The sequence below is a fragment of the Limanda limanda genome, chromosome 7, assembly GCF_963576545.1.
Source record: "Limanda limanda chromosome 7, fLimLim1.1, whole genome shotgun sequence".
Classification (NCBI taxonomy): Eukaryota; Metazoa; Chordata; class Actinopteri; order Pleuronectiformes; family Pleuronectidae; genus Limanda; species Limanda limanda.
Genome location: NC_083642.1, coordinates 11,695,849 through 11,710,373, shown reverse-complemented (window position 1 = coordinate 11,710,373; position 14,525 = coordinate 11,695,849). Strand labels below are relative to the sequence as shown.

General features: G+C 39.6%; 1 protein-coding gene across 1 annotated transcript; it reads left to right on the top strand.

The window, feature by feature from the left end:
• Window positions 1-535: 535 nt before the first annotated feature.
• Window positions 536-13,711, top strand: LOC133005000 (deoxynucleoside triphosphate triphosphohydrolase SAMHD1-like). The gene is made up of 15 exons (XM_061074592.1): window positions 536-552; window positions 4,750-4,796; window positions 5,642-5,804; window positions 6,125-6,240; window positions 6,399-6,469; window positions 7,736-7,894; window positions 8,770-8,870; window positions 8,965-9,073; window positions 9,172-9,263; window positions 9,350-9,465; window positions 10,485-10,615; window positions 11,282-11,362; window positions 11,491-11,595; window positions 11,750-11,887; window positions 13,601-13,711. Exons 1-15 carry the CDS (start codon window positions 536-538, stop codon window positions 13,709-13,711), a joined length of 1,557 nt encoding a protein of 518 aa, XP_060930575.1.
• The last annotated feature ends 814 nt before the right edge of the window (window positions 13,712-14,525 follow it).

The window sequence follows — 14,525 nt, the reverse complement described above, 5'->3', positions numbered from 1 at the left end:
ACTTGAAAATGTCAAAATATAATGACAGACCTGCTTCTGCAAAGTTTTTCCTTTCAATACATTTTGATAATACTTGGTTATAATCTCGTCATTATGACATTTAATAGTTTAAGCATAATGTTGAAACATACAACCCCAAATCAGAAAAAGTTGGGACGGTATGTTACACTTAAAATTAAAAGCAAATTATTTGATGTTTGACCTCATAAATGTTATTGTTTAATTGCTTTTCTCAAAATAAACACTGTAACATATTTCTAAAAAAATTGGGACGGTAAAGCATTTACCACTTTGTAATGTTGCCATTCCTTTTCACAACACCTTTGAGGAACACTGTTTTAAAAAATTCAGTTCAATTCAAATTCAAAGATCTTTATTGTCATTATACTCAGGTAAAATAAAATTGTATCAGGCTTCTCTCACAAATCTATAGTGTACAAATATAGATCAGAACTTTTCTTTACTTACACACACATACATCATTTCTTTAAGTTACACATAAGCTCTATTACAAAAACAATTTTAACAAGAGAAGATGCTGGAGATGTTCAGGTAACCACTCATCTCTAGCTTGTGTTCACTCAATTTGGCTTTTTAGCAAAATAATAAAATAACATTTTGTTTCACGGCACCTTTCTAGATAAGGACACTTTACACGACAACTCTGATCATGAGACCGAAGTTTGGTGGTGATAGGACAATGCACGGTGGAGTTATGACAACATCGTCTCCTTTGGCGAAGGATGAACCTTCGCCGTTGACACGGTTTGAGGAAATGTCCCAGTTCTGAGAGAGAAAGAGACGTGACCTTTGCAAGACATAAAGTTTCCTTTGATCTAGGAAGACTGACACTGCAGGAGTGGAGTTGTTTGTTTACGGCTCAGCATCAAAGGATTCATCGTCCATGTATGTCCGCGTAACAGAACATCGTGTTTTATTGGCATGTAATCAAACTTTGACGCCACGCCACGGTCATACCGTGTGTAGAAAAAGCAATCCCTCAGTCAGTTTTTATCTCCATCTTGTTGTGATGACACTCATCTCAATTTGAAATTGATCAGGTGAAAGCCCTGGTACAAGTACATCAAAGAAAAAATGTGGAAAATGGCCAAAATGGCCACTAAATGCAAAATAGCAGGCTTCCTGTTGTGTTTTTCCAATTGCACCTAAAGACTTTTTTTTTTGTCACCAGCGTCACGGACAAGATCCGAGATTTCTTTTTTTTTTTTTATAAATCTGTTTATTGAAACATATCATATCATGTTACATGACCTTTACAAATAGATTTTTTTTTTTTACCGAATAAACAAAACATACAAACAAACAAACAAACAAACAAGTAGAAAACATACATAGCATTATCCCACCCCCCACCCCAGTTGGTCTTCCCTTTTCAAACAGAATATCTCATCAACCACCTTACATTTGTACATTCACATTGATTTAAGAGCACAGCTGGACAAAAAAAACAGCAAAAAAAAAAACACAACAAAACAAAATAAAACAACATAACATAAGATGTTGGTTGTTCACCCCTACACCGTAGGAGTTGTAGCTACATTGTCGATCTGTCAGAAGTATTTTGAGTCATTGTGTCCAATTGTTGCTTTAGCAGGTGCTTGATTACCATGGAGTTGTTTGAAAGGACTTCCTGTGTTTTTTTATCTAAATATGCACAAGTATATTAACTGGTATCAACTTGAATTATCATTGTGCACACAAACATTACCAGTATTAACCCAAACCCTAACCCATTCTACTGAATTCACTTAACTCTTTTCCTCTGAAGTGTCAATGTTTTTTAATCCTTGTAACATGACCATTCTTCATGTGCTTCTGCAAAGGAACCTGCTGCAAACCAGTTGCTGAGTCTGGCTCATGATTGCTCATGGGATCTTGATATCATAGGTTCCACTGGATCCAAAGGATCAAATGATCATCGTAGTCACCGGAGCAAAATGGCAGCGGCCGAATCTGAGGTATTTCGGCTTCACTTTTGTACACTGGCAGGAAGTGGAGATGCTTCGTCCACCTTTATTTACAGTCTATGGTTTTGGAAACAAATAAAACCAAAAATATTGTCAACAACAGCCCATCTGGGTTTCTGTGATTTCAATTTTTGTTTCTTTTGTATTCGGATATGTTGCTGGCCATGTGAAAATGTAGGGAGGATGTGTCCGATCAACATCAGGGCAACTGGACAGATTATCAGTGAATGACAGGAATGAATATTTTCAGATAAGCCGCCTTTATAAAGCTCACACCAGCGTCACAGACATGATCCAGGATTTCGATGTCGCCGGGATTTTGATGTCTTAGAAAAAAGGAAAACCTACTACAGTATGAGGGGAAGAGTGTTGTCCAGTGTCACGTATGGCAAACAGTTCTGGACCGGACCTGTTTTCCAACTCGTACTTGTCATGAATTGGATATTAGATTTCCAAAATGAGAAATCTTTTAAAATTCATAATTCTATTTTTGATATCCAGTAATTGATTCAGTAAAATGTCAGTTTCCTTATGTACCACTGCAATTTTACAAATGTGGAAATCTGTTATAAATATTAATATAACTGTAATTCCTCCTCTCCAGAATGCAGGATTATATATTTAAATTTCACCTGACGCAGAGTGAATGTAACTGGGACCTTTGACTCAGTGTTTTGACATGTAACTGTGCACAATCCCCATGGGAACAGATTCTCACGAGTTGCTATCACAAGACGTTGTTGCGGGATCATGTTCATCGGGATGTTGTTTGCGTCTGGAGATAGTAAATGTTTTGATTCTCTTAAGAAAAGAGCGACGTTTTCTCTCTCTTCACAAATTGAGGGCTCGTCCAGTTTCACATCCAATGAGAAAAATAATAGAATCCAAACTGGCTTCATAAGAAATGGATCGTTGGTGTGAAATGTTCTTTATGGATAAGTAAGAAGTGAATGACTTATATCTGCAGTATCCACTTGAGTATCAATCACATCAGCGTCAGTGGTAGGAACCAGAGTGGCGACATTTTGATGTCGCCGCTCCGGTTTCCCTCCCACAACTGAATCTAGCTCCGCCCTCTAGGAGCTGACGTAAAGTCTGTGAGTATAAATGGAGGGTGATTACATCTCAAACTTTCAGCTGATGGACGGACGCAGACTCTGACAGGCTCAGAGAGCCCTGACAGTGCTGTCAATCACAACACAAACTAGGGTGAGGCGGGACCTCATGGCATTGGCGGGGGGAGTCGCGGGACGGGCTGCTGCTGAGACAGAAACTTAACTTAATGGATAATAAGAGTAAAAAAACGCCCGGGTGGCGCTGAGAAGCATGGGAAAAAAAGCTGAAGTCTCTGGAGGTGGAGGCTACTAAATGTGCCAAACTGACGGACCTATGTGGTGCCGGGTTCACCAGCCCAGCAGCAGCAGGTGCGCCGGGAGACGAGCGAGGAGGACTCGACAATGATGAGCGAGTGGAGGCAGACATGTGAGCGCGCATTTTCAATTTTCAATACATTCTCAAAACTGGCTCGTTACTTCAGCAGCGGAGGTTGGCGTCGCACGCCTCTACCCACGGCGCACCTCTCTCTCTCTCTCTCTCTCACTCGCTGCCCCACTCCCTCCTGAGATGTGCAGGTCCGGTGGCGTGTTTGCCGTCGGGGGGTGGGGGTGGGGGGGGGGGGGGGGGGGGCGAGAGGGGCGAGAGGTTGGTCTATCCCTCCGCAGGTTCACCTTCAGAAATCTTGTTACGACTTTTACTTCCTCTAGAATAGAGATAGTGTCTTTTTGTGTGCCTATAGTATAGTGGTTATACTGTGGTTTATTAATGTTCTTGGGCAGACACAAGAGGCACTTGTTTATAGTTAATTAGAAGTTCAGATGCACTGGTCCATTACTATTTGAACCTCAGCATCTAGGGTTCCAAATTGGTAAAATTATACATTATATGCATATTGTTGTTGTAATTTTTCAGTCAGTTGAGATAAATCTTGAGGAGAAACATTTTGGGTTGTTTTGTGTCTGTATAGACCTACTATAAAAAGCACTTTGCATTTTTAATTTTAGTTCTTGTACTTTTGATACTTAAGTACATTTCAACACCAGATACTTTTGATACTTAAGTACTTTTAATATGAGCTACTTTAAGACATTTAGAAGACATAAGTTACGTCAATTTAATGGCAGATGTGCTCGGCTAATTATGCGGGCCGGTCTGAGCCAAAAAATGCCCGGGCCGTTTTGTTCTCCCAGTCCAGCCCTGGTGGAAGGTAACAGCTGCACTGTCGAGACCACAGAGATAAACAGAAAGGGAGGATCATCTCTCTCTCTCTCTCTCTGTGTCCTCTTCTTTTTTCGTTTTGCCCACAGCTCAAAATCTGGTTAAAGTCAGATAAGACTGTTAAAGGGACAGTTCACCCAAAAATTCAAATTCAAATTCAAATGTACTCATCATGTTCATCGGGATGTTTTTTGCGTCTGGAGATAGTAAATGTTTTGATTCTCTCAAGAATAGAGCAACGTTTTCTCTCTCTTCACAAATTGAGGTCTCGTCCAGTTTCACATCCAATGAGAAAATAACAGAATCCAAACTGGCTTTGTAGGAAACGGATTGTAGGTGTGAAATGTTCTTTATGGATTAGTAAGAAGTGAATTACGCATATCTGCAGTATCCACTTGAGTTATTAAATGGTAAAACTGCCACTTGTACTTTTCAAGGGTTTTCAGGATCTTAAATTTAGTTTTTACGGGTACAATCAAATTTGTAGATATCATGCGATACATTTTTTATTAATGATACACATTTCCACTCTAATAAGTGAGAATACAGTTGTGACTTATTGATCAAATTTAATATTTATCAGATATAAGACGTTAAGACAGCTTTGCCACAGTGGAGAGCATGAAGAAAGCTCGGTGAGGCGAAGTCTAGGGTTCCGTGGATTCAGTTACATCACATGTTATTGTGTTGTTAATGAGGTTGTGAAAACAATCAAAATTGCGTGTGATCACTCCCTGTGCTCCTTGCCCTGCACATACTGTATTATACCTACCTCATTAAATTCTGCACGTGCAAGAGTTTTGTTTGTAATGTTTATTAGGGCCCGAGCACCTCCGGTGGGAGCCCTATTGAAATTGAAAGGATTAGTTATTGTTATTATCTTTATCACACGTTTCCACTCTTGTGTTGTGGTAGAACTATTTAAAGAAAGAGCCTGACTGATTCGTTTTTTATTGGGGTTGATGCTGATATGAAAAGATAAGATCAGATGAAATAACCAAATTCCCATGTTACAGCAGCAGACAAGTCAGAATGAGGTAGACAACAGAATTTAACAGAGAAATAAAAAACACTGAATGAATACATAATATCACTCCTTTCACTAAAGGAAAAACTATTTCAGTAAAGTGTAGTGTGGGGCAAGAATGTAAAAGCTAGTAATTGTGTTAACAACAAGTTATTGTGTTGTTAATGAGGTTGTGAAAACAATCAAAATTGCATGTGATTACTCCCTGTGCTCCTTGCCCTGCACATCCTGTATTACACCTACCTCATTAAACTCTGCAAGTTACCGGCATTACAGTGATAATGGCCTTATCACTGTAATGCCTATCATTATATTTTTGTAAAGTCTTTCTTTTATTGTCTTGTCTCCTGCCAGGTCTTTAATGATCCCATCCACGGGCATGTGGAGTTGCACCCACTTCTCATCAGAATCATTGACACACCTCAATTCCAGAGACTGCGAAACATCAAGCAGTTGGGAGGGGCCTACTTTGTCTTCCCCGGAGCGTCCCACAACCGCTTTGAACACAGCATCGGGTGTGTCCTCATTTAGAGACAATATTAAATGATCAATGTGTCTGTTTTTTTTTCATTAAATCTAGATTCATTTATTATTACCAAAAAAAGTTAAAGGGATAAAGAAAAAAAACATGTATCAACCCCTTTGCCCTGTGTATCGTTCTTCCTATAGTTTTTTGCGAAATAATGCTGAAAATCAAAATCTAACAAAACAAACAACAAACAAACAGAGTAAAGTCGACCTCTTCGGCGAAGGTCCTTTAACTAACCCTAATGTTTGTGGCATTTTCCCTGTCTTGTCTTGTTTTGTATGAAATGTTTGTTGTGTGTGGGAACAGGGTTGGTCACTTGGCAGGACAACTTGTAAAGGCTCTGCATGACAGGCAGCCAGAACTCGACATCACTGACAGAGACATCCTCTGCGTGCAGATCGCTGGGCTCTGCCATGACCTGGGTGAGTAAGCGCATCGTGGATGTGTGCACGAGTAAGAATGGAAGTGAAAGTATGATTATCATCCTCTATTATCCAGATGGGAGTAGAGCCAACGTATCTTATTGTAAAGATCCCATGCAGCCTAATCATCTTTTTCATGTTTTTATTATTCCCGTCAGGACATGGGCCATTTTCCCATTTGTTTGATCGGAAGTTCATCCCCACAGCACGTCCTGGTTATCCCTGGAAGGTAAGAAAATGTGACTTAACCTCGGCCATATGAGTGTCAAACAAAACAATTAGTGGTTAATATGAACCACCCAGTGGGAGAGTCTCTGCTCAGACACGTTCACACCAACAACCAATCCTTAGGAGCCAGGCGCAGAAACTCTGGAAGCTTTCTCTCTGACATTTGCGTTCACACGTACACCTCCTCCAGAGTTCAGGGAATGTCTGAAAGCCGCTAATGACAACAGACACATCTGTGTAGTTGGAACCGGCTGTAAACATCATAATTTGATCTTTGTGAACACAAATGGGGACGTGTTCATATGGATCAGGTAATGAGATTTGCTCACAGGTGCTCACTGGAAAAGGAATTCCAGACGTATTTTAATACCAGATGTGAACAGATGAACTGAATCATGTCCACTTTTGATTGGATCGCTCAGAGCAGTTGTCATTGGAAGGTCTGGACAGGGCCTACGAGTTTGTGAGGTGTTTATCTGTCATTTTGCTGGAAAGATCAGAGACACTTCCTCTCACCATAAAGGGGTAAAACCTTGAATAGGTGATGTCATGTTTAAAACAGCTGCAGATTAACCTGTACAAATTGTTGTTTTCTTTACCCTTTTATATTTAAATAATTTATATTTACATCTGAAGTGGGTCCTCTCTACAGAGGCCGCCATGTTTTTTACATAAGTCCAAACTGGTCAAACTCAATAATTTTTTAAGGTTTTTATGACAACTGAGGGCTGCTACAAGTTCTTTGTCATGTCTGGAAGGGGAGGGTGAGCTGAGGGGTATTCAGCTGCAGCATGCAACCTCACCACTAGATGTCACTAAATTCTACACACTGAAACTTTAACACGTAAAGTTTGATATTTGTTGTAGCAGATGGGATGACGTTAGAGCAATAAACCACATCGGGAAGAAAGGGAGCTTTTCTATTAGCGGTTAAAATAACTGTAAAAACAAAGCTCTTACTCAAAGCAGTCAGTGTCACCTGGCCTCTCAGCAGGACAGCTCAGGTCTAAGGTAGTGGTTGCAATGGTCGTCATGATAAGCGTCACTGATAAGAGACACTAAGAGCTTATAAACACACGTCATTATTTAAGTAATGAACACAGACCTGCCGTCTGGCAAACGTGACCGATAAGCATTCGTATTTGCAGGAGTCATATTTTAAGATAAGCTCCTTCTGTTTGCTTTCATTTACAAGTTGTGACTGTGTAAGTTTCCATAAATTACTATTACTATATAATATTAATAAATGATTCTGTGTGTGTTTCAGCACGAGCAGGCCTCTTTGAAAATGTTTGATTACCTGGTTAAGGACAACAACTTGAGGCCGGTGATGGAGCAGCACGGCCTGGTGCTGCATGAGGACCTGAAGTTCATCAAGGAGCAGATTGCTGGACCATTGGACACTAATGGAGCTGAAGCTAAAGGGGTAACTTCTAGTTCTGCCTATATGAGATCAGTTGATACTTGTATTAGTATTATAGTCTTACTGTTCTACTGTAGGAACTTAACCAAAGGAACCAAGAACCTTTTGAGGAACTCTGGAACTAAAACTTTATTGACTACAGGAACTGTGGATTAAATTTAGTTCCTGTAAAATGGATCCAGGCAGCAGCTGAAGGGTAGGCTCAGATTTACAGCCCTGAATCTGTGCCTCTGCTGCTACTGAGCACTATTTCATTCAAAGTTTTTTTAATTTTTAACATTTCAACAGTCGAAATTACAACAAATTTGCGACTCCACTTCTTTGATCCACCCGCGAAAAACTTTGCAAGTTTGAAGTCGATGCGCTGAACTCTGAGATGTCTTAATTACCATCATACGGACAGAAGCACAGACAGAGATTCCTTACATTATAATAAGATGAGGGTCCGACATTACATTCTCTCTGTTGTCAGCTTCCCAACTGCACATTTTTCAGTGTCTTCAGTTGTAATTCATTCTATGTGTCTGATTTGCCCTAAATTTCAGTTCCAATGGGATGGAGGCATGAGCAGAAATGTGCAGAATAAACTTTCACTTCCTACAAGCTACAAAAACCAGTGACTGATGTGCAACTTAATGTTCCTCACACTCGGTTAACAGTAATAATTTGACCTGACCTGCATATGGACTAATCCATTGGCACATTAACAGTGCAAGCTACAGATTATTAGTGTGTATGCAGCAGAGGCTATGAATGCCACATTAGTTCTCGGCACTGTATAATGACTTGCCTCTGGTAACCAGAGTTAAAATTACTTTGAATCCTTAAAGATACTTGCCTAATATATCAGAATCTCATGTCTCTGTTTTCTGACTTAGTGGCCTTACAAAGGTCGCAAAGAGAAAAAGTCCTTTCTCTATGATATTGTGGCCAACAAAAGAAATGGCATTGATGTGGATAAGTGGGACTACTTCGCAAGGTGAGTATTATTGACTTTTTAGTTTGTTTTAATAAGGGTTTCCAAAATCTTTTTGAGGGTAATGGCCCATCTGTTCACATGTTTCTCCTCTTAGGGACTGCTACCACCTGGGCATTAAGAACAACTTTGATTATCAGCGCTTCCTTATGTTCGCCAGGGTGTGTGAGGTGGACGGGCAGAAGCAAATCTGTACCAGAGACAAGGTAACAACTCTCTTACGTTTTCCTTCTGATCAGCTTTTTAAAAAACGTCTAAGTTAAACGTTTAAACTGTGACTAAACACAAGTGATTCTTTAAACAGGAGGTGGGCAATCTGTATGACATGTTCCACACGAGGAACTGTCTCCACACAAGAGCCTACAAGCACAGTGTTTGCGACATCATAGAGTTCATGTGAGTAGCTCATTGCTCGGACGTAGCTTGTTTGCTTTGCCCTGTAGTCGTTCTGAAAGGTGATAATGCGTCTGGTGTTTCTTTAGGATCACTGAGGCCTTTGTAAAAGCAGATACACACATCAACTTTATAAACTCAAAAGGGAAGGAGTTCACTCTCTCCAAGACCATAGACGACATGGAGGCCTACACCAAACTGACAGGTCCGTGGATACCTCTGTGTGCCATCTCTAAAACAGATTGTGTCTGTTATCACTGCATCTCATGGTAATTATTCTCCGTCCCACTGTTTGCTGGTTGGAAACCATGGTTTCGTTCGTGCAACACTTGTGGACCTTCATCAGGCTGGAAGATAAATAGCTAGAGCCCGACCGATTTTTCAGTAGCTCGTTTAAAATCTGCCAATATGAGCCTTTAACAGACATATGAGTATCCTTGTTTATGTTTGCTTATATGAAAACCTTTATTTTACAGTAGGAATTAATGCTGAAAACCATTGGTTCTTGAAAATGGTTGCGATATGTAGTTTGCCATAGCAAATGGTTATTGTTATTATTATAATGCTTATTATTTATTATTATTATTGATGTTTACAATGATCAATACATTTTGTTTGTATATTTACAATGCAGAAAAGATAACAGATTAAAATGACAAATTTTGAACTTTGATTACATAGAACAACTAGTGCAGAAAAAAGAAATGTTTACATTTTAAATTTACTTCAAGTTCTATATATTTCATTTTACTTTTTTTATTTAAAGTCATAAAGTTGATGTTTAATCTGTAAAATATCAAGTCTCAATTACACTCCTTTGTCATAAGGGTTTGGTAACCTATATTTTGGGAAATATTGCCACCTTTTCTTTCTAGTATATATATCGGCCGATACATCGGTATTGGAATGTTTTTTACTCCCAGTTTCACCATCCAACCCCAAAAATTCAAATCAGTCAGGCTGCACAAACAGCACAATGACGGATCATAGTGATGTTCACTATTAAAGAGACAAATGCTCACAGTCTGCACAAACTGCATTAAGTATAGCATAGAGTATAACAGCACCGTTAACACATACTATTATTTGCTTGTACTCCTCTGAGACTGGTTTGTATCAGTCTTGAAATACTCATACTTCATATACTTCAAACCGTGTTTTAAACGCATTCAGACTAGTGTACATGATTGATTCAAATTCACGGATTTCCGTTCTGTCCCTAAGATCATGTGTTTGAACAAATACTCTACTCGTCCTCTGAGGAGCTGGAGGAACCGCGGCAGATTCTCCAAAACATCGTCTATCGACGCCTCTACAAGTGTCTGGGCCGAACCAATCCAGGAGAACATCTGGAGGTCACCCCGGTGTGTGTTTGTGTTCTTCTTGTGGAACTATTTTGGCGGTTGAATTTGAGTTTTTACAAATTAGAAGTAATATTGATAATTATATCCATGTTGTTCAAGTAAGGTTCAACTGGCTGCTTCTGCAGTGATATGATATCCACCCACTTTGGCTTCACTTTTGGGGAACAGTCATGTCCTCCATCTTTATATGCAGTTATGATTTGAATTGTTGATCAACAAAACTAAATGCAAAGACATTAAATTCCCAACAGAAAAATTCAAAGAAAATATCAAAACCTTGTGTATGAGGAGCTTTAATAAGCAAATATTGGACGATTTAGCTATTGTCAAAAAAAACTGCTGCTTTGATGTAGACAATTAGCTTCCTTATAAATTATATGAAACCAGTTTGTTCCTAAGATATTATTAATCAAAACATTTTTTATTGCATGATGGAAAGTAGATTGTGATTTCAACTAAGAAATCTAACCATATGTGGTTTTACATGGATCCTCATATATCATTCTGTGTTACAGTGTTGTATGTCTTTCCATATTAATACTTGATCCACTCATGATCTGTCAGGATGCGATTAAAGGCTGGGAAAAATAATTGGCCGAGTCCACCACTCAGAGTGTTCAGGATGTCCCGGATGTCCCGGATGTCCCGGATGTCCAGGATGTCCCGGATGTCCCGGATGTCCAGGATGTCCAGGATGTCCAGGGTGTCAACCTGCAGCCAGACGACTTTGTAGTTGACGTGAGTTTCTAGTCCAACTACTTTCTATCTCATACATTTCATTTGCTCCAAAAGAAAGAATTTCGTTTTTTAAATGTGAATTTAAGTTTTGTTGATTCGTGGCCTAATGCACAAAACCTCTCCTTTAGGTCTTTTCTCTGGACTATGGGATGAAGGATAAGAATCCCATTAACAATGTGCGATTCTATTGCAAAACTGACCCAACTAAAGCCTTCCAGATATGCAAGGACCAGGTCACACATCTTTATCTTTGTTTGCATGAGTTTCCTTCGCATTTACAGAGCTGATTGTTTCTCATGTCACATATTTATAAACACAAAGATTGAATATGACACTTCCTCTACTTTGAATTTACAGCTCAACATAAACTCTTGTCATTCTTGTCAGGTGTCAAAAATGCTTCCAGCGGTGTTTAGAGAGCAGGTGTTCCGGGTCTACTGCAAGAAGAGGGATGGAAAGACTGTGGAGGCTGCCAAGAAGCACTTTGTTCAGTGGTGCAAAAATAACACATTTCCAACGCCTACGGTAAGATTTATCTTCTCCAGTGTAAAGAATTGTGTATTTATTTGCAGTGTCACTGTTGGTTGATAAACATTGGATGGGTACACGCCTTGAAGGGTGTTTGCCTCAAACTGGAGAGACTTTTGAGAATGGAAAACAAAGGGAACTTGAATGGCACTAAGAAAAGTGCACATACTTCTGTCCAGCACCAACAGTCCTCTAATGAAACCACATAAATAAACACATACATTCACGAGATCAAAATTTCTATTTGGTTCTGCACCAGATCATACACAATCATATATACAATCATAAATATCAGTCGCTTAAATATGCCGGAATTTTTTTCCTGGAGCCGTTCTAATCTGAATCCACACTCAAATTCAGTAGACTCTTCCCTGGTTGATGCCCCACCCCTCCACAAAATATCCTGGAAAGCAGTTGTGCACTTTTTCTCATTATCCTGCTGAATAACAAACAAACGCAGACAAAACCTAACCTCCTTGGTGGGGTCGTAAATGTTGAGCAGAAATGGCTCTGTGGAGGAGTGTAGTGAGCAGGACCCTGTATTGTTAGTGTAACATGTCACTCAAAAATTGAGGCCACCTTCCTCTATTGCTCGATGGTCCAGCTCATTGTCGGCAGTCAAAGCAGCAGGACAGAGGTCGAACACGGGAACTTTCACTGGTCTGCTGCCACACAGCCCCGGTGGGTTCTGACAGCTTTCTGTCATAGTCAGCATTAAATGTTTCCACATTTAATGGTGTTCAACCTCATGGGCCAGCCTTGAGAACCCATCACTGGTTCACCATCACGATCCTACCCTCGTCAAAGTAGCTCAGACTGTGACCTGGTCTCATTCCAGCACATTCACAAATCCAGCGCCCAAACCAACAATTAGGACAGAGAGGACATTATAAGTGGGGCTGGCAGTGTGTCGTTTTTGATTTGAAGTTTATTTTACGTAAGATATTAAAGCTATTTACATAAATTTACAACTTCTTTGAATGTTTGCTAACATTGGCCTTCAAATTAACGGCCTCCTCTTCATGAGGTAGCAGACAGTAGGTGCCCTGCGATTCTGTATCTCTCTTGTCGTGGCCTGAGGACGTCACCTCAGCAGTGGGCAGAATTGGGCTCAGACCTGAAGTAACAGAGTCGGGTTCATAGCTTGTTCCCACTGCCCCCTACTGGCCAAACAACTCAGGTATGGAAATCTGCTTTGTAGACAGGCAGGGCACCTTTTAAATTACAATTAGTGTTCAGTAATAAAGAGTTCTATGTAGATATTTTTCATCAAATTAACATCAGTATTGATTATCACCACAAGATTACCACTCCTCAGTTTACAGAGCGGAATTAGTTTTAACACAAAAGTATCTCACTAAAAAAAGAACGCTGCAGTTTTACAGCCTTTATACCAAAGGACAGCGGGGAGCCGAAATATGTCCTAATGAGGCAGTGTGGCTCTACACAACCAATAACAATACAGTCAGGGAAACTGAAATTAACGGAATGAGTAGTGGAGGAACTGAAAGAAAAAAAACTAAGGCAAGAAATGTTTTATTTAAAATTAGTGTGTATCCTACGTGGTCCAGAGATCACCTTCCTCTAGTCTAACTTCATTATCTGGCTGGTAAAGAAGAGTTCTGTCACAGACCCCTGTGTCAGTCAGGACAGTGTACACACTAAACTGTCAATATTAATATCAAGGTCTGATATTTTATTTACACACAGGACGCAGCCATCACAGCGCCGGAGCTGACCCCTGTGAAACCCGACGATGGAGGCTCCAGTGGCAACGCTGTTAGTGAGAGTGAGCTGGCAAAAGTCAAAAGAAAGCTTTAAAATAAGAGGAGGAGAGCGAATACCCCTCTTACACTTTCAGTAGATGAGAAGTGTTGAGTGAACATTATATTTCTCTACGAGGTGAGTGTGCTGATTGAAGCTGGAAACTAAGCAGTTTGTTACAAGCAAAAGAAATGTAGAAAAAAAAGCTCAGGGACTATCTTCAGGTTTGTTTTTTTAAATTGACCCTTCCTCGATATTATATGCACAGCTTAGTTTTTTTTTTCTCGTCGGATTCAGGGATTTATTGTGGAATAACCTCAGGCTACAAGTGTTGAGTTTTTAAGTTGATTTGTTTTTATATCTGACTATACCTAGAATAAAAATAACAACAATTTAGTAACACTTAAATGGTACTTACTTATAGCACTTTGTAGTTTTGCTTTATTTTTGAAAACATTGTGCTTTCTTGATTCTTGTTGTTCTGGGTTTGTACCCTCGGGGTTGAATGCACTTATTGTAAGTCGCTTTGGATAAAAGCCTCAGCTAAATGAAATGTAATGTAATACCCTGTGCTAAGCAGCAGCCTATCGTGTCTTTGAATCCTGGGCAATTAATCATGGGCTGCGGAAATGTTTTACTCTTAAACAGGAGATGAACAACACAGTGTGTTTCATGTCAATGTGTTTTTACAGCATATACAGCCAGTGTGTTATTCAACTTTCACATACGCTTGTTTTTTTAATGTCAAGCTTCAAAAGTCACAATATACCAAAAAAACCTGTTTCTGAGCTTTACAGAAAGGTTTGAAAATTAAACTCTGTTTTCACTTTCTTTCACTTGTGTAACGTTGTTTGTTTTGCCGGTGGTCAAA

Coding starts and splice junctions, on each gene's coding strand:
- LOC133005000 (XM_061074592.1), top strand. Junction 6,470..7,735: donor GTCCTGGTTATCCCTGGAAG/GTAAGAAAATGT, acceptor TGTGTGTTTCAG/CACGAGCAGGCCTCTTTGAA. Junction 11,363..11,490: donor CAGACGACTTTGTAGTTGAC/GTGAGTTTCTAG, acceptor CCTCTCCTTTAG/GTCTTTTCTCTGGACTATGG.